The sequence below is a fragment of the Coregonus clupeaformis genome, chromosome 31, assembly GCF_020615455.1.
Source record: "Coregonus clupeaformis isolate EN_2021a chromosome 31, ASM2061545v1, whole genome shotgun sequence".
Taxonomy (NCBI): Eukaryota; Metazoa; Chordata; class Actinopteri; order Salmoniformes; family Salmonidae; genus Coregonus; species Coregonus clupeaformis.
The window spans coordinates 34706267-34724942 of record NC_059222.1 but is presented as its reverse complement, the minus strand read 5'-3'; the positions used below and the strand labels follow the sequence as shown (position 1 = coordinate 34724942).

Below are 18676 nucleotides of genomic sequence, written 5' to 3'. Positions count from 1 at the left end.
TGGTAGAGCATGGCGTTTGCAACGCCAGGGTTGTGGGTTCGATTCCCACGGGGGGCCAGTATGCAAAATAAAAATAAATAATGTATGCACTCACTAACTGTAAGTCGCTCTGGATAAGAGCGTCTGCTAAATGACTCAAATGTAAATGGCAGCCAGGGGTGTGGTAGGAATTGGCATCGGTCAATCACTGATTACTTCTCAGATGTTTCGGCGGCAGCGTTTTGTTTCCTCGCTGTCTCTTTGGACAGACGGCCGGTAGGGCGGCAGGTAGCTTAGTGGGTAAGAGCGTTGTGCCAGTAACCGAAAGGTTGCTGGTTCTAATCCCCGAGCCGACTAAGAGCGTTGTGCCAGTAACCCTAATTGCTCCTGTAAGTCGCTCTGGATAAGAGCGTCTGCTAAATGACTAAAATATAAAATGTAGTGGGTGATTAAAAGCCTGATAAAACACAATGTTCTGAATTCTAAAAAAGGGTCACAGCCACAGCTGTGTCAGGGTCAAAGTCTAGTCTACTACCTGCTGCTGCAGAAAAACAGGCTTTACTTTAGGAATATCACAACCCTGCCCTGCAGAGAGGCGAATACAAGAAGAATGACAACAATGAGGATGAATGTATTCCCCAGTATCTCTGCCATCGGTTGACAAATAGGAAGTAATACCACACGATGCCATAGGAAGGAGGATATAAATTATAGGAGGAATTTGTGTTAGTGTTCGTGACAATCATACTGTGGAAAAACCATGCAAAACAATTGTCAGAACATAAAGTTAGGAACTGGATTTGCTTATCAAATGACTTGGCACAGTCTCAAACTGTAGAGGAAACTACCTGCTGCATGCGGCCATGCACCATTATTTAAATTAATAGCATTGGAAATACACCAAAATATCCACTTACCTGCCCGTTGATCACCATACATTCATCCCTTTGTCTGCAGGTGTACTTTGACTACATGCACACCAGGGTTTCCGTTAGGAAAATGTGGTGCCGGACATTTGACCAGAAGCATTTTAATTTACCGGACATTTGAGAACTTTACTGACCCATATGCATAACCTGATTAGGTCGTCCAGCCACGGTGCTCAGAATAACAGAAATCACTTTTAGATTATTCATCTTAACAGAACATACAACTCAAGGATGCAACGGAGTGCGTCCTTCTTATCGAATTCTGATGTGCACTTTGAAGATGTTAGAATAACTGTTCAGTTAGTTTTCCTCAGCAAACAAGACTAATAACGAACAGCAATATCACTAGCCTATTTCAATCTTCTATCCACATAGTAGAAAAGTTGACCTAATTTTATTGGTCAGCTTGTCATTCTGTGCGAAAATATATATTACCTATTCCAAACAGCCTTTGGGACAGTTGTGGGACGGTAGATCCCAAATTCATACAACCAGTGCATCCAAAAAACTTTAAAAAGCATTAAGGCTGATGCAACAGATCAGAACGTTAAGCTTAAAATGTTGATAAACTATTATTTCTTCACACTATAAGCACAGCAATGCGCACACGGCAGTAGGCTACAAGCAAATGTTAGTTCCATAATGCAATTAGCGGCAAAACACCGTAGTCAAAAGCGCACCGCACATGCAAGCGGTTTCATGTGAAAGAGATTAAAATATCTGTTTGAAATTTAGAAAGAGGGGCGATCTAAAGATGCAACAACTGGCATGGATTACTGATATGGCTAGGATTGTGCACTTTTGGCTACTGGATAATGAAAGAAAGTTGATTTGAAAACAAATAGAACATGAGAGAAATTGGCTACTGGTTTCAATGGCAAATATAAGTCTTTAGTCGGATTTTGGCTAGGCTACTTTGAAGGCCTGCTATTCATAGCAGACTTCGAAAAGGCATTTGATAAAGTTCGACTGGAATTTATATATAAATGCCTGGAGCATTTCAATTTTGGAGAATCTCTTATAAAATGGGTCAAAATCATGTATAGTAACCCTAGGTGTAAAATAGTAAATAATGGCTATTTCTCAGAAAGTTTTAAACTGTCAAGAGGAGTGAAACAAGGTTGTCCACTATCGGCATATCTATTTATTGTGGCCATCGAGATGTTAGCTATTAAAATCAGATCCAATAATAATATCAGAGGATTAGAAATACAGGGCTTAAAAACAAAGGTGTCATTGTACGCAGATGATTCATGTTTTCTTTTAGATCCACAACTAGAATCCCTCCACAGCCTCATAGAGGATCTAGATACATTTTCTAACCTCTCTGGATTAAAACCAAATTATGACAAATGTACTATATTACGTATTGGATCACTAAAAAATACAATTTTTACATTACCATGTAGTTTACCAATAAAATGGTCTGATGGTGATGTGGATATACTCGGAATACATATCCCAAAGGAAATAAATGATCTCACTTCAATAAATTTTAATAGAAAGTTAGCAAAAATAGATAAGATCTTACTACCATGGAAAGGAAAATACCTGTCAATTTGTGGAAAAATCACCCTGATTAACTCTTTAGTATTATCCCAGTTTACCTATTTGCTTATGGTCTTGCCTACGCCTAGCAAACTGTTTTTTAAATTATATGAGAAAAAAATATTCAATTTCATTTGGAACGGCAAGCCAGACAAAATTAAAAGAGCATATTTATATAATGAATATGAATTCGGAGGACAGAAATTATTAAATATTAAAGCATTAGACCTATCACTAAAATCTTCAGTCATCCAAAAGTTATACTTAAATCCGAACTGGTTCTCAAGCAAATTAGTAAGATTGTCTCACCCACTGTTCAAGAAAGGCCTTTTTCCCTTTATTCAGATTACAACCTCTCACTTTCAGTTATTTGAAAAGGAAATAATCTCCCAAATGTCACTATTTCTAAAACAAGCCATAGAAAGTTGGTTGCAATTTCAATTTAATCCTCCAGAAACGACAGAACAAATAATGCAACAAATATTGTGGTTAAATTCAAATATACTAATTGACAAAAAACCTTTATTTTTTGACAGAATGTTTAAAAAAGGTATAATCTTCGTAAATGATATCATCGGTAGGACTGGTGGAGTTATGTCGCACATGCAGCTAACAAAAACATATGGAAATGTCTGCTCTACCCAAAATTACAACCAAATAATTGCAGCCTTACCGTAAAAGTGGAAGAGGAAAGTTGAAGGGGGAGAAAGTAAGGAACTTGTCTGTCGGCCTTGCATTAAAGAACATAATTGGTTAAGGAAAACTGTGATAAATAAAAAAGTATATCAGTTTCACTTAAGGACCAAAGGATTGACAGCCGTCCCATATAGATTGCAAAATAGTTGGGAAGAGATCTTTGACGTACCGATCCCATGGCATAGTGTTTATGAACTGACACGCAAAACGACACCGGATTCAAAAATTTGAATCTTTCAATTTAAATTATTATATAAAATTCTTGCTACCAATAGAATGTTATTTATATGGGGGATACAATCTTCCCAGCTCTGCAGATTTTGCTGTGAAGAGATAGAATCATTAGATCATTTGTTTTGGTTCTGTCCATTTGTAGCTTGTTTTTGGACACAGGTCCAGGAATGGCTAAAGGATTGCAATATTTACCTGGAACTAACCTTGCAGATAGCATTACTGGGTGATCTTAAAAGTCATAGTCAATCAATCAATAATATAATAATACTTTTAGCAAAAATGTTTATTTTTAATTCACAATCTGTAGAAGCAATGAGAATAGAAAGGTTCAGAACTTTTGTAAAACATCACAGTACGGTTGAAATATATATGGCAAATAGAAATCCTATATGGATGGTGTTAAGAGATAGATGGGAGGTATTGAATAGAGTTGAAGGATGGGACTAATAACAAATAACAACAAATAATAACAAAGATAGCTAATAATGTAAGCATACTGTGTCCATAATAAGTATATAGGTTGTATGTTGGGAGCTTTTGGGAAAGAGCACAGTTAGAAAGATATGGCATTTAGAAGCAAACCGGATGGACATCATGAAAATGATCGGAGAGGTTGAGAGTAGAAGAGGTTCAGGAGCAAAAAAATAAATAAATATTATATATATATAGAATTATTGTAAAATTAACTCTGTCCATAAGGTGTAGATAGTAAGTATAGACCGGAAGTAGAGGCCTGGGCGTTGTTGTTCACTAATTTACTCCAAGTAGGGAAAGGATGGTGGGGTTGAAAAGTAATAAAGGGGAATATATATATAAAAAATAAAAAAAACATGGGGGATTGGAAGTGATGCAGACAATTACATTGATAGAAGATACAATCTATCTGCAATATTAAGCTGATCCATCCCCCAAAAAAAAAAAAAAAGTAAGACATGCCTCATTTGAAGTTAAATGTTTGGGTTGCAAACAAACTGAAGCTTGCATACCGTTGCCTATGCACTTGAATGGTTAATGGGAAGCGTGCTTCAATTACCAGTTGAGAAATAAAAATAGTAGCTCTTTAATCATGGTCATCAAAATAGTTTTTAACACTTGATTGCATTTAACATAGTTGCGCAATGATTGGGCTTATAGAAGCATGTTTCACGGAACTGTAGCAGCAGCTCTCCTGCTGTCTGACAGATGTTACGCTCAAGCTAGGCTCTGTATCTGTATGCTGTGCACGTGTGATAAATAAGATACATAACGACTAACGAAAATACAAAAATTAACCTATAGACCAATAAGCATGACCGGTCAAATGCATTTACATCAACTGGTATTTCCATCAATGAATAGGCTTAAAAGCATTATTGGCCGGCGTCAATTTTATTTATCGGTTTTAATTTTTTTATCAGCCAAAATCCGTCTAGTTCCGGCTAACGGAAACCCTGCTGCACACCTACCTGTTTAATCAGTAGAGAGCTCCCTCCTCTCTCTGTCTGCAGGTGTACTTTGACTACATGCACAGCTGGATCCAGATGCTGCAGCAGCTTCCCCAGGCCTCCCACAGCCTGAAGAACCTTCTAGAGGAGGAGTGGAACTTTACCAAGGTCATCACCCCCTACATCAGAGGAGGGGAGGCTCAGTCTGGGAAACTCTTCTGGTTAGTGTTTGAATGTTTGTTCATTGATTTCTCTATCTATTTTTAAGCATCTATTCTATATCGTGGAGCTCCGCCCCATAGGGGAGCTCTGCTCCTATTGGTTTACCCTCTGCCCTAAGGCGGCAACAGCCTGAGACAAAATTATGCACACACCGAGTACAGGTGTCCCTATAAGAGGGGACGCTTCCCCTCAATCAGCCTCCCTTTATCTTCAGCGACTGGACTGGACTGAACTGAAGAAGCCAAGAAGAGACGAAGACTCAGGACGAGATACGCCGTCGGATTTTCCAGTTATGGACGTCGTCCTAGAATGAGCACACCAGGGAATTTTCCACCCCCAAAAGCTATTTTCAGAGCTCAATGCCGCGGCGCCTCCATGACGGCTGTGGACTCCCACGACTTATGTTTTTCGTGTGTTTGGGTTCACAGCACGCCAAGGAGGGCGTCAGCGATCCCCCTAATTGCGCCAGCTGCGCCCTCCTTTCATTGAAGGGGAGGAAGCAGCGCTGGCCGTTTTTTAGGGAGGATATTCCTCTGGAGGACGTGCTATCGGTGCTAGCCTCTGCTTCAGAGGCATCATCAGATAGCGCCGACTCCGGAGAAGACAGGAATTATGGGGAGGAGACAGATATTCCAATGGAACAATCCAACCCTCTGACCCAGGCGTTCAAGACCCCCTTTCCTTTGGAAAGCGAGAGGTCTTGTAATTCCCTGGGTGATGACGACACGGGCTCTGCGAGATCAGTAGCCCTGTCCTTCGCCGCAGTCTCTCTGCGTTCTGATTTTCCTGGACTCATTGAGAGGGCTGCTCGACGCTTAGAGATAGTGCTGCCTCCCATTCCCTTCGCATCAGAAGTGGATATGATGGAGGGCGGCCCCTATTCTCGGCCAAGGAGGGCGGCAGAGCCTCTGGCTTCAGCAATGCCCTCGCTGGCAAAGTACGTCGAGGGCTCATGGGAGGCACCTCTGGCGGCGCGTTCGCCGGCCAAGTCGTACCTCCCATTCACCAGAGTGGAGGGAAGGCATCAGGGCTTTGCTAGAGGAATCCCCAGGCTAGAGAGTGCCCTGGCTGCGTATCTCGTGCCGGGTTTGAGTCCCTGGCCCTCTTCCAAAAAGGCCACCTTACCGACGCAAAAGGACCGCCTCACAGCGCAGCTGGTAGAGAAGTCCTTTACGTTGGGAGCCTAAGCTGTAGCAGCAGCAAATAACATTGCCCTCCTAGCGGCCTCTCTGTCCCGTTTAACCACAGGTAAGACTGAGCTAGACAGGGAGGAGGTGGAAGAGGCGTCCAGGATTTCTGGCGCTATTCTCCACCTAACTCAGGCGTCGGCTCTCTGCGCGGGGAGGTCCATGGCCTCGGTGGTCGCGGAACGACACCTGTGGTTGTCACTGACAACCATGAAGGAAGCAGACAGAGCGTCGCTCTTGAACGCCCCCCTATCTGACGACGGACTCTTCGGAGTCGCCGTCAAGGAGGCGACGGAGCGTTTCACCAAACTTGACGAGGAGAGGAAGCAGCTGGCCAGACACCTGCCACTGGCAGGGAGGTTAGGCCACGTGACCCAGAAGCCGTCAACCTCCACCGCCCCGAGTAGACCGGGCTCTACTGCGAGGCGTCGTGCCCGGCGACTACGAGCAGCAGGAGAGGGCCCCGCCCCCCCAGCAGCTACTGTGGCCCCAATGATGCAGCCGGCGAGGGAAGTCCTCAGAGCGTCGACCTGGCAGCCTAAGGGCAGCCAGAAGAGACTGCACACATGACGGGACGCTGGGGAGAGAATAGAAGATGGCGCAGCGACAGATTCGAATGCGCCCGCTATTCCCCCCCACCCTTCGGTTGAGGGGATGGAGGAGAATGTTTTTGTTTGTGTAATAAAGAATTGGCGCCTCCTGACTTTGTCAAAAAAGAGCCCCTTTTCCATAATACATCCGAGAGCGTTCGACCTACCTCACTCACTCCCTCTCTCTCTCTCCCACCACACTGAGTGCCGCTCAGCCCACCATGGGTGCGTTGCTGAGCGCACACATAAGGTAAGTATGAGAAAGGTATCAAGGCGCCGCCTTGTATTACCTCATAAAGACCTCACTTTACAGACTCCTAGGAGTGCTGTAGTGAGTGTCTCACATAGCAGGCTGCAGTCTCAGTCAGATAATGGCAGGATGACGCAACCGCTATTCGGAGATGGCGCGCTGTCTCAGGCTAAGGCCTCAGTCAGTGCAGTTCAGACCCGTGCCGCGTTCACGGAGGGCCGGAATACTACGGTTACGAGTTTAACCAACGTATTGGCGCCCCCTTTTCTCTCAGAACGCGTTGATGTTTCCTCTCCCTTTCACGGGAGGCCTGCCTTGGGCTGTTCCACCACCTCAGTGTTGGGGAACAGCGGTTGGCAAGGGCCATCGAGGAATAGAGGTCCTTCCTACTGAATGTACCACAGCTTCGCGCTCGCCCGCTTTCTCTGCATTGCTGGGAGTGGCGGCGAAGCTGTACCCTCTCACGCTGGCTAGACCAGACGCTGCAGAAGGGTTATGCCATCCAATTCCATCGGACCCCTCCCCCATTCAGGGGAGTGGTGGAGACGGTGATGAAAACGCCCGAAAAAGTGGCCGCTCTGGTGTCAGAGATTACGGAACTTTTGGCGAAGGAACCGGTCACAGTAGTTCCCCAGGAGCAAAGGAACAAAGGGCTATATTCGCCCTACTTCCTGGTGCCCAAAAAGACGGGGGGAATGAGGCCGATATTGGATTTACGCATTCTCAATGAGAGCGTAACCAAACAGCCCTTCCGAATGCTCACGACAAAACGTCTACTGGAATGTATCCAGAAAGGAGACTTTTGTACAAGCATAGACCTGAAGGACGCGTACTTTCATGTGCCGGTGCAGCCGCGTCACAGAAAGTTTCTGCGATTTGCCTTTCAAGGGGTGGCGTACGAATACACGAAGATGCCATTCGGGTACGCCCTGGCACCTCGCACGTTTTCCAAGTGTGTAGAGGCGGCATTGGAACCGTTGCGTTGTCAGGGAATAAGGCTACTAGCCTACCTAGACGACCTACTGGTTCTCGCCCCGTCAGCAGAGCTGGCGTTCACTCACACGACACAGACAGTGATTCATCTCACGCGTCTGGGGTTCGCCAGTTCCACTTCCAGGGTGTATGCCAGTAAATGGAACGTTTTTTTCACAATGGTGTGTCACAGAGAATGTAGACCCCATGAACAGTCGGGTTATCAACATAAAGGTCAGGCCTAGCAATGGTCAGGCCTAGCAATGGCTGCTTATCAAACATAAACTTGTGCCACCTTGTATTGTGATACAGTGGTTACAATACTGCGGGACTTGGTTGCAGCCATTGCTAGGCCTGACCTTTTTGTTTCGATGGGAAGTGTTGGGCTCGGCAGGGAGTAAATTTTGGAGCGTTGCGCTCCGCCTTAAACCAATAGGAGCAGAGCTCCCCTATGGGGCGGAGCTCCACGATATAGAACGATAGTTACCGGAGTGTAACTCCAGTTCTATGAGTGGAGCGGAGCCCCATAGGACTTAAGGCCCTGCCGACCCTCTCTAGTCTCGCTGAAGATGAATATCTCGGGAGGCTGATTGAGGGGAAGCGTCCCCTCTTATAGGGACACCTGTACTCCTATTGGCTGCAGGTGTGTGCATAATTTTGCCTCTGGCTGTTGCTGCCTAGGCAGCGGGGTAAACCAATAGGAGCAGAGCTCCCCTATGGGGCTCAACTCCACTCATAGAACTGGAGTTACACTCTGGTAACTATCGTTCTCCTTCGGCGCATCCAACTCACTCCCTCTTCCACATTGTGTTTTTAGTTAGCGCTGCTTAGCTAAATATTCCTTGCCTCTTCTCTCTCACAGTGACATTGCTGGGATGCTGCTCAAGTCCACAGGGGACTTCCTGGACGCGGGCCTGCAGAAGAGTGGTGATGAATTCTGGGAAAGTGCCGACGACAGTACGGTCTCAGACGAGATCAGGTATGTCTTGTTTTATATTTAACATACAGTGCATTCGGAAAGTATTCAGACCCCTTGACTTTTTCCAAATATTGTTACGTTTCACAATACCCCATAATGACAAAGCAAAAACATAAAATTCCTTATTTACATAAGTATTCAGACCCTTTGCTATGAGACTCGAAGTTGAGCTCAGGTGCATCCTGTTTCCATTGATCATCCTTGAGATGTTTCTACAACTTGATTGGAGTCCTCCTGTGGTAAATTCAATTGATTGGACATGATTTGGAAAGGCACACACCTGTCTATATAACGTCCCACAGTTTAACCGTGCATGTCAGAGCAAAGACCAAGCCGTGAAGTCGAAGGAATTGTCCATAGAGCTCCGAGACAGGATTGTGTCGAGGCACAGTTCTTGGGAAGGGTACCGAAACATTTCTGCAGCATTGAAGGTCCCCAAGAACACAGTGGCCTCCATCATTCTTAAATGGAAGAAGTTTGGAACCACCAAGACTCTTGCTAGAGCTGGCCGCCCGGCCAACCTGAGCAATCGGGGGAGAAGGGCCTGGTCAGGGAGGTGACCAAGAACCCAATGGTCACGCTGACAGAGCTCCAGAGTTCCTCTGTGGAGATGGCAGAACCTTCCAGAAGGACAACCATCTCTGCAGCACTCCACCAATCAGGCCTTTATCGTAGTGGCCAGACGGAAGCCACTCCTCAGTAAAAGGCACATGACAGCCCACTTGGAGTTTGCCAAAAGGCACCTAAAGACTCTCAGACCATGAGAAACAAGATTATCTGGTCTGAAACCAAGATTGAACTCTTTGACTTGAATGCCAAGCGTCACGTCTGGACGAAACCTGGCACGATCCCTACAGTGAAGCATGGGGGTGGCAGCATCATGCTTTGGGGATGTTTTTCAGCGGCAGGGACTGGGAGACTAGTCAGGATCGAGGGAAAGGTTAACGGAGCAAAGTACATAGAGATCCTTGATGAAAACCTGCTCCAGAGCACTCAGGACCTCAGACTAGGGTGAAGGTTCACTTTCCAAGCCCTAAGCACACAGCCAAGACAACGCAGGAGTGGCTTCGGGACAAGTCTATGAATATCCTTGAGTGGCCCAGCCAGAGCCTGGACTTGAACCCGATTGAACATCTCTGGAGAGACCTGAAAATAGCTATGCAGCGATGCTCCCCATCCAACCTAACAGAGCTTGACAGGATCTGCAGGGAAGAATGGGAGAAACTCCCCAAATACAGGTGTGCCTAGCTTGTAGTATCATACCCAAGAAGACTCGAGGCTGTAATCACTGCCAAAGGTGTTTCAACAAAGTACTGAGTAAAGGGTCTGAATGCTTATGTAAATGTGATATTTCCGTTTTTAATACATTTGCAAACATTTATAAAAACCTGTTTCTGCTTTGTCATTATGGGGTATTGTATTTTGGTTGATGAGATTTGTATTTATTTAATTAATTTTAGAATACGGCTGTAACGTAACAAAATGTGGAAAAAGTCAAGGGGTCTGAAATACTTTCCGAATGCACTGTGTGGTTTTCAATATGAGGTGTACCAAATAAATGTCTCACTCTTGGGATAATAAAGTAAACTTGCTATAAGAGGCTAATGTTAAGCTGTTTTTTCTGTCGTTCTAGGCGGTCGGTAATCGAGACGAGCCGGTCACTTAAAGAGCTGTTCCACGAGGCTAGAGAGAGGGCATCCAAAGCTCTGGGATTCGCCAAAATGCTCCGTAAGGTGAGAGAGACCGCAGTTTTTGTCTTCCCCCAGTATGCCTCCTGCTCATTTTGATTTGGGAAGTATTGTATTTTGTAAGTTACTAAATGTCTGCTGGTTTCTTGGTCAGTGCTCACTTGAAAAAGAGATGTCAATGTGACTTCCCAGGTTAAATATAGGAAGTATCAAAATAAAGTAATTGGGTGTTCAGAGTGCTCTGACCTTCTCTCTGCCCTCTCTCTTGCCCGCCACTCTCTCTCTCTCCTCTGCAGGACCTGGAGATTGCTGCAGATTTCAGCATTACCAGCGGGGTGCCATGCCTCCTGGAGGCCCTCAAGGAGAGAAACTATGTCAAGGTGCCTCAAATTACAAATGTTCTTCCTTTTCACTCTCCGTGCTATTTTTGTTCTCTTTCCTCGCCGTGTATTCTACCCAAGGTCAATATACATTCAGGAACTAAAGTGAAATTCCAACTCCAATGTTCCTCATTATGTTGTCAATGAAATTGGAATTTCAGTTTACTTCCTGGATTTCCCTTCCTCTTTTAAGGATGAACATGCTAACATGTCTGTGACTGTCTGCAGGTCCAGATCCCAGGGCTGGAGGAGCTGGAGGTGTTTGTCCCCTGTGCCTTGATGGACCAGCGTGACCACATCCTGCAACTTCTCAACGCTGCAGCCGGTAAGGATTGCAGTAAGGAGCCCGACGAGATGATGGCAGAGGACGAGGCCTACCTGCTGATGAGCAAGCATGGAGCAGGGGACTTGCCTGCAGAGGCAGGCCAGGCCGGGGCTCAGTGGCACTGGGATGGGGAGCTGGTCAAACTGGTGCCTCAGATGGAGACTGTGGACACGCTACGGGCCATGAAGGTGGGTGGGAAATGTATTTAATCTAAATGATACTCTTCCTTTGCGTATTTGTAGAGCTAGATATTGCAGTGAATGTGGAGTGTAGTCGGACCAGGACTCAAACCCTGGTCCCGCCAACTGTCATCTCAACAACACCTTAGCCAAGACGCTTACCACCAAGAGCCTCAGCCTCTTAGTAAGGTTGCTAGTCGCTGTACTATATTTTTACCAGGAGCACACATGATGCTAATGACATGGCTCCTCTCCATCCTCTGACTGTCTCTCTCCCCTCAGGTGGAGAACCTGCTCCTGATAGTGATGCAGTCAGCCCACCTGGTGGCCCAGCGTAAGGCCTTCCAGCAGAGCATGGATGAGCTGCTCACACTAAGCAGGGAACAAACCTCCAGCCAGCCCCTCATCGCCCGTGCCCTGGAGCAACTCAAGGTACCATCCACTGTATTTATTCACTTTGATCATTTACTATAAATGCTTTTAGTTTCCCTGAATTACAATTGATTTACTGTAAAAGATCCAGTATTAAGCCCAAGTTTATTGAGCTGCTATCGGGCCAAGGTGAAGAGGGTGCAGTACACAAGATGACTTCGGGTTTTTAATGTCACGTGCACAAGTACAGTGAAATGCCTTTCTTGCAAACTCAAAACCCAACAATGCAGTAATCAATAACAATGTAGCACTACAAATTATTCAAGGTAGAATTAAAACACCAGATAAATAGAAATAACACCACAAGGAAGTAAGAAGCTATATACAGGGTCAGTACCGTATTTACTTTGCACAAATATCATGTTTATACTGCAGTGAGAGCTGTGAAACCTAAAGTCATGCCCATGACTGCTGTTGTCTCCTATACTTCCTCACATTGGAGGCCTGGTTTCAAAACCTGTTAGCTTCCTCTCTTCTCGATAAGGCTTTTCCTGTGTGGCAAGGCTGTGGTTGAAGCAGCCCTCATAAAAGGGCTGCCTTATAAAAGTACTGCTTCAAGAGACACACTCTCACACACTCACTATGTCTTTGTCTCATCCCCCCCACCCCACAGAACGAAGCCTTACAGCTGTGTATAAAGATCAACACGGCCATTGACCGGGTCGAGTACATGTTCACGTCAGAGTTTGAGGCAGAGGTGGAGGAATCTGAGTCAGCCACGCTACAGCAGTACTACAGAGAGGCCATGATCCAGGGATACAACTTTGCCTTTGAGGTTAGAGGTCAAGGGTTAGGGATTGTAAAGCTGTCAGTCTTTCTACACAGTGTTGCTACTGATTTTAAATGTTCTGGCTTGGAGGGTTGTGTTAGTACAGTGGGAAGCTGAACGCTGGGGATAACTGTCAACAGATCTCTGGTTGGACAATTGTCAACTTTCTTAGGAAGGCAGACACCGAAACACAATCCGTTCTATTGAACATGCCAAAAAATTGGTAATAGCAAGAGTGGCTTGGTCCTCCTTGTGTTTTTGGCTGACCAGTCTAACCCCTAAACCAGTCTAACCCATAAACCAGAGAGTACAACACTGTCATATTGTTCCTCACAGTAGCACCACAAGGTAGAGTGCCGTTGTTCTCCTTTTTTGATGTAGGGGTTATACTGGTCAAGTGAAGAGCACCTTTAAATGTACTTTTTGTTCTCCGTAGTACCACAAGGAGGTGGTGCGTCTGATGTCAGGGGAGTTCCGTCAGCGGATCGGGGAACGCTACATCGCCTTCGCCAGGAAGTGGATGAACTACGTCCTCACCAAGTGTGAAAGTGGCCGGGGTACCAGGCCCCGCTGGGCCACTCAAGGCTTTGATTTCCTCCAAGCCATCGAACCTGCCTTCATCTCTGCTTTACCAGAGGACGACTTCCTGGTAAAACCATACTACGTCATAGATTGATTGATTACTTGATTGATTGTGTATTTTGTGGAATGGTGTTGTGATTATGTAAATCCTTCCCTCTGCAGAATTTGCAAGCTCTGATGAACGAGTGCATTGGTCATGTGATCGGGAAGCCTCACAGCCCAGTCAGTGGCCTGTACATAGGTAAGACCCTGCCTCATCTGCGCAAATATGTGGTCCTATGTGGCTCAGTTGGTGACACTAGCAATGCCAAGGTTGTGGGTTCAATCTAAGCAGGGATCACAATGTGTGTACTCACTGTTCTGTAAGTCGCTTTAGATAAAAGCTTCTGTTAGGCCTAAGTGGCAAAAATGTTTTGTGTAGAAATAGAACTGAAGTAGGGCTTGAGTCAAATAGCTTGTTGAGGATGACCCTTTCTCTCTTCTCCACTCAGCCCCCAGGAACAGTCCTCGACCAGTGAAGGTCCCTCGTTGCCATAGTGACCCCCCCAACCCCCACCTGTTCATCCCCAACGCAGAGGGCTTCAGGTAGGTCGAAGTTCATGGTTACAGTGAGGCACTAAGAACCATTTACCGCCTATTATAATTGTTTTTATAACGTGTGTGTTTAATGTGTGTACAGTATGCGTGTTCTAATATTCCTCATGTTCTCTGCTCTTGTACAGTAATTAATGGGTTTTAAATTGGGTGGTTGAGCTTATATTCATGCTTTTATGCTGCTGTATGAGTTAACACAGTGTGTGTTTCTCTCTCATGTGTAACTTGTAACACCTTTGGCTAGTAGGGATGGGCATGAGTAATCGAGGACTCAAGTACTTGAACGGACGTCAAAACTTGATCTTTAACCAGAGATCTAATTTTTTCAAATACTGTAAAACAGTTTGGTGGAATGTGCTTTGTGGCTGCCCGAAAAGGTAACTGATTGAAGTAGGAAAATGTGTTCCATCAACAAGCTGCAGTTTTGGAATAATTGTGTCCCATCTATTTACCGCTTAGGCTACTTTGCGAACTGCTAGTGCCATTTAGAATTGGTTAGCCTAGGCTATAACCCCCCTAAACATACACAGGTTCCACACTGAAAAGACGCAAACGTTTTAGTTTAATAAAGACAGCGTATTTTCATCAGAATCATTAAGCCTAGGCCTACTCACCAAATAGATGTCGTGGACGTAATTCATCCCCATGCAGTGTTCAATGTAGAATTGTTTAGAAAATTCCAAAGAACCATGAAAAAATTTGATATAGTCGCCAAATTGAGCCCCGTTTCAAATGATCGCTCTTTGAGAATAACTGTTCCAGACATAAGATGCGAATCACTTCAGTGGCAACTTTCTTTCATTCAAAAAAATATTGTTTTTTATTACATGCTTTTTTAAACTATAAAATAGGTGTCTTGACTGTGATAAGGGCTCGGGAAATAAGAGCGTCTCGTCTGCTAAATTAACAACGTAAGGCTATGTGGAGGTTAATAACTTTTTGCAGATTGTGTTCCATTATATAATATAGCTAGTTGATATTAGTTTAACTAATTTCATCTTAAATGGCACTTGCTTCATTATTGACTGAATGAAATTAGTCACCCCTTGACTTTTCCCACATTTTGTTGTTACAGCCTGTATTTAAAATGATTTTGAACCACTAATCTACACACAATACCCCACAAAGTGAAATTTAGTTTTTAGACATTTTTAGAAATTTATAAATTTTAAGCTTAAATGTTTTGAGTCAATAAGTATTCAAACCCTTTATGGCAAGCCTAAATACATTCAGGAGTAAACATTTGCTTAACAAGTCACATAAGTTGCATGAACTCTGTATGCAATAATAGTGGTTAACCAGATTTTTGAATGTTTACCCCGACTATACAATTATATGTATAGTCCCACAGTCGAGTAGTGAATTTCAAGAACAGATTCAACCACAAAGAACAGGGAGGTTTTCCAATGCCTCGCAAAGAAGGGCACCTATTGGTAGATGGGTCAAAATGAAAGCAGTCTACTGAATATCCCTTTGAGCATGGTGAAGTTATTAATTACACTTTGGATGATGTATCAATACACCCAGTCACTATACAGGCGTCCTTCCTAACTCAGTTGCCGGAGAGGAAGGAAATGGCGATTTTAAAAACAATTACAGAGTTTAATGACTGTGATGAGAGAGAACTGAGGATGGATCAACATTGTAGTGTAGTTAGGGCGGCAGGTAGCTTAGTGGGTAAGAGCGTTGTTCCAGTAACCGAAAGGTCGCTGGTTCTAATCCCCAAGCCGACTAGGTGAGAAATCTGTCGATATGCCCTTAAGCAAGGCACTTAACCGTAATTGCTCATGTAAGTCGTTCTGGTAAAGAGCGTCTGCTAAATGACTCAAATGTAAATGTAGTTACTCCACAATAGTAACCTAAATGAGTGAAAAGGATTTATTTTTATTTTTAAGATCCTGTTTGCAATAAGGCACTAAAGTAATACTGCAAAAATTGTGGCAAAGAAATGAACTTTTTGTCCTGAATAGCGTTATGTTTGGGGAAAATCTAACGTCACTGAGTACCACTCTTCATATTTTCCAGCATGGTGGTGGCTGCATCATTACATTTACATTTACGTCATTTAGCAGACGCTCTTATCCAGAGCGACTTACAAATTGGTGCATTCACCTTATAGCCAGTGGGATAACCACTTTACAATATGTTTATTTTTTTGGGGGGTGGGGTAAGGTGGGGTAGAAGGATTACTTTATCCTATCCCAGGTATTCCTTAAAGAGGTGGGGTTTCGTCGTCGTCTGCGTAGCAATGATAGGAGAGGCCATGTGAGGATATGACAGAGCCAAGTGACTTGGTGTATAGCGAGAATAGGAGAGGGCCTAGAACTGAGCCCTGGGGGACACCAGTGGTGAGAGCACGTGGTGCGGAGACAGATTCTACCCACGCCACTTGGTAGGAGCGACCGGTCAGGTAGGACGCAATCCAAGAGTGAGCCGCGCCGGAGATGCCCAACTCGGAGAGGGTGGAGAGGAGGATCTGATGGTTCACAGTATCAAAGGCAGCAGACAGGTCTAGAAGGACAAGAGCAGAGGAGAGCGAGTTAGCTTTAGCAGTGCGGAGAGCCTCCGTGTCACAGAGAAGAGCAGTCTCAGTTGAATGACCAGTCTTGAAACCTGACTGGTTTGGATCAAGAAGGTCATTCTGAGAGAGATAGCAAGAGAGTTGGCTAAAGACGGCACGCTCAAGAGTTTTGGAGAGAAAAGAAGGAAGGGATACTGGTCTGTAGTTGTTGACATCAGAGTGATCGAGTGTTGGTTTTTTGAGAAGGGGTGCAACTCTCGCTCTCTTGAAGACGGAAGGGACATAGCCAGCGGTCAAGGATGAGTTGATGAGCGAGGTGAGGTAAGGGAGAAGGTCACCGGAGATGGTCTGGAGAAGAGAGGAGGGGGTAGGGTCAAGCGGGCAGGTTGTTGGGCGGCGGCCGTCACAAGTCGCAAGATTTCATCTGGAGAGAGAGGGGAGAAAGAAGTCAAAGAATTGGGTAGGGCAGTGTGAGCAGGACCAGCAGTGTCATTTGACTTAACAAACGAGGATCGGATGTCGTCAACCTTCTTTTCAAAATGGTTGACGAAGTCATCCACAGAGAGGGAGGAGGGGGGGATGGGGAGGAGGATTCAGCAGGGAGGAGAAGGTGGCAAAGAGCTTCCTAGGGTTAGAGGCAGATGCTTGGAATTTAGAGTGGTAGAAAGTGGCTTTAGCAGCAGAAACAGATGAAGAAAATGTAGAGAGGAGGGAGTGAAAAGATGCCAGGTCCGCAGGGAGTCTAGTTTTCCTCCATTTCCGCTCGGCTGTCCGGAGCCCTGTTCTGTGAGCTCGCAATGAGTCGTCAAGCCACGGAGCAGGAGGGGAGGACCGAGCCGGCCGGGAGGATAGGGGACATAGAGAGTCAAAGGATGCAGAAAGGGAGGAGAGGAGGGTTGAGGAGGCAGAATCAGGAGATTGGAGGGAGAAGGATTGAGCAGAGGGAAGAGATGATAGGATGGAAGAGGAGAGAGTAGCGGGAGAGAGAGCGAAGGTTGCGACGGCGCATTACCATCTGAGTAGGGGCAGAGTGAGTAGTGTTGGAGGAGAGCGAGAGAGAAAAGGATACAAAGTAGTGGTCGGAGACATGGAGTTGAGTTGCAGTGAGATTAGTAGAAGAACAGCATCTAGTAAAGATGAGGTCAAGCGTATTGCCTGTCTTGTGAGTAGGGGGAGAGGGTGAGGTCAAAAGAGGAGAGGAGCGGAAAGAAGGAGGCAGAGAGAAATGAGTCAAAGGTAGACGTAGGGAGGTTGAAGTCACCCAGAACTGTGAGGGGTGAGCCATCCTCAGGAAAGGAACTTATCAAGGCGTCAAGCTCATTGATGAACTCTCCAAGGGAACCTGGAGGGCGATAAATGACAAGGATGTTAAGCTTGAATGGGCTAGTGACTGTGACAGCATGGAATTCAAATGAGGAGATAGACAGATGGGTCAGGGGAAAAAGAGAGAATGTCCACTTGGGAGAGATGAGGATTCCTGTGCCACCACCCTGCTGACCAGATGTTCTCGGGGTATGCGAGAACACATGGTCAGACGAGGAGAGAGCAGTAGGAGTAGCAGTGTTCTCAGTGGTAATCCATGTTTACGTCAGCGCCAAGAAGTCGAGGGACTGGAGGGTAGCATAGGCTGAGATTAACTCTGCCTTGTTGGCCGCAGAATGGCAGTTCCAGAGGCTGCCGGAGACCTGGAACTCCACGTGGGTCGTGCGTGCAGGGACCACCAGGTTAGAGAGGCAGCAGCCACGCGGTGTGAGGCGTTTGTATAGCCTGTGCGGAGAGGAGAGAACAGGGATAGACAGGCATAGTTGACAGGCTACAGAAAATGGCTACAATAATGGAAAGGAGATCAGAATGAAATGAACTAAACATCTGGGAAAGCGAGAGAGCGGGGCCTCCCTCACTTACGTTTCACTGAAACACCCAAATATAACTCCCAACTTCCACCTCAGAAACTATAATTGTTGTAAACTACAGCGGTTCAATGTTTTCTAGGAATAGACTAACTTAGTTTATTCAGCTAGCTAACTTGGTACAGTATTCTTCCGTGAAAACCGTCCAGGGCACCTAGTCATATGACGCCACAGCCAACTAGCATGCCGGACTCCAACAACACGGTTTAGCACCAATACTCGGCCACAACAAACCACCAGTGTGTCAACACGCCAAGCAGATCATTCGTGTCCGTGTCTAACGTTG

At 45.4% G+C, this 18676-nt stretch overlaps 1 protein-coding gene across 2 annotated transcripts in view; it reads left to right on the top strand.

The window, feature by feature from the left end:
• Window positions 1-18676, top strand: part of LOC121540796 (mitogen-activated protein kinase kinase kinase 4) — a 93968-nt gene that overhangs the window by 54966 nt on the left and 20326 nt on the right. For both annotated transcript variants that reach the window (XM_041849892.2, XM_041849893.2), the window contains exons 8-17: window positions 4874-5031; window positions 8894-9010; window positions 10644-10743; window positions 10995-11078; window positions 11307-11591; window positions 11865-12014; window positions 12628-12789; window positions 13220-13432; window positions 13528-13606; window positions 13857-13950. In XM_041849892.2, the coding sequence (XP_041705826.1) occupies window positions 4874-5031; window positions 8894-9010; window positions 10644-10743; window positions 10995-11078; window positions 11307-11591; window positions 11865-12014; window positions 12628-12789; window positions 13220-13432; window positions 13528-13606; window positions 13857-13950 (1442 nt within the window). The remainder of the gene's footprint in view (window positions 1-4873; window positions 5032-8893; window positions 9011-10643; window positions 10744-10994; window positions 11079-11306; window positions 11592-11864; window positions 12015-12627; window positions 12790-13219; window positions 13433-13527; window positions 13607-13856; window positions 13951-18676) is intronic.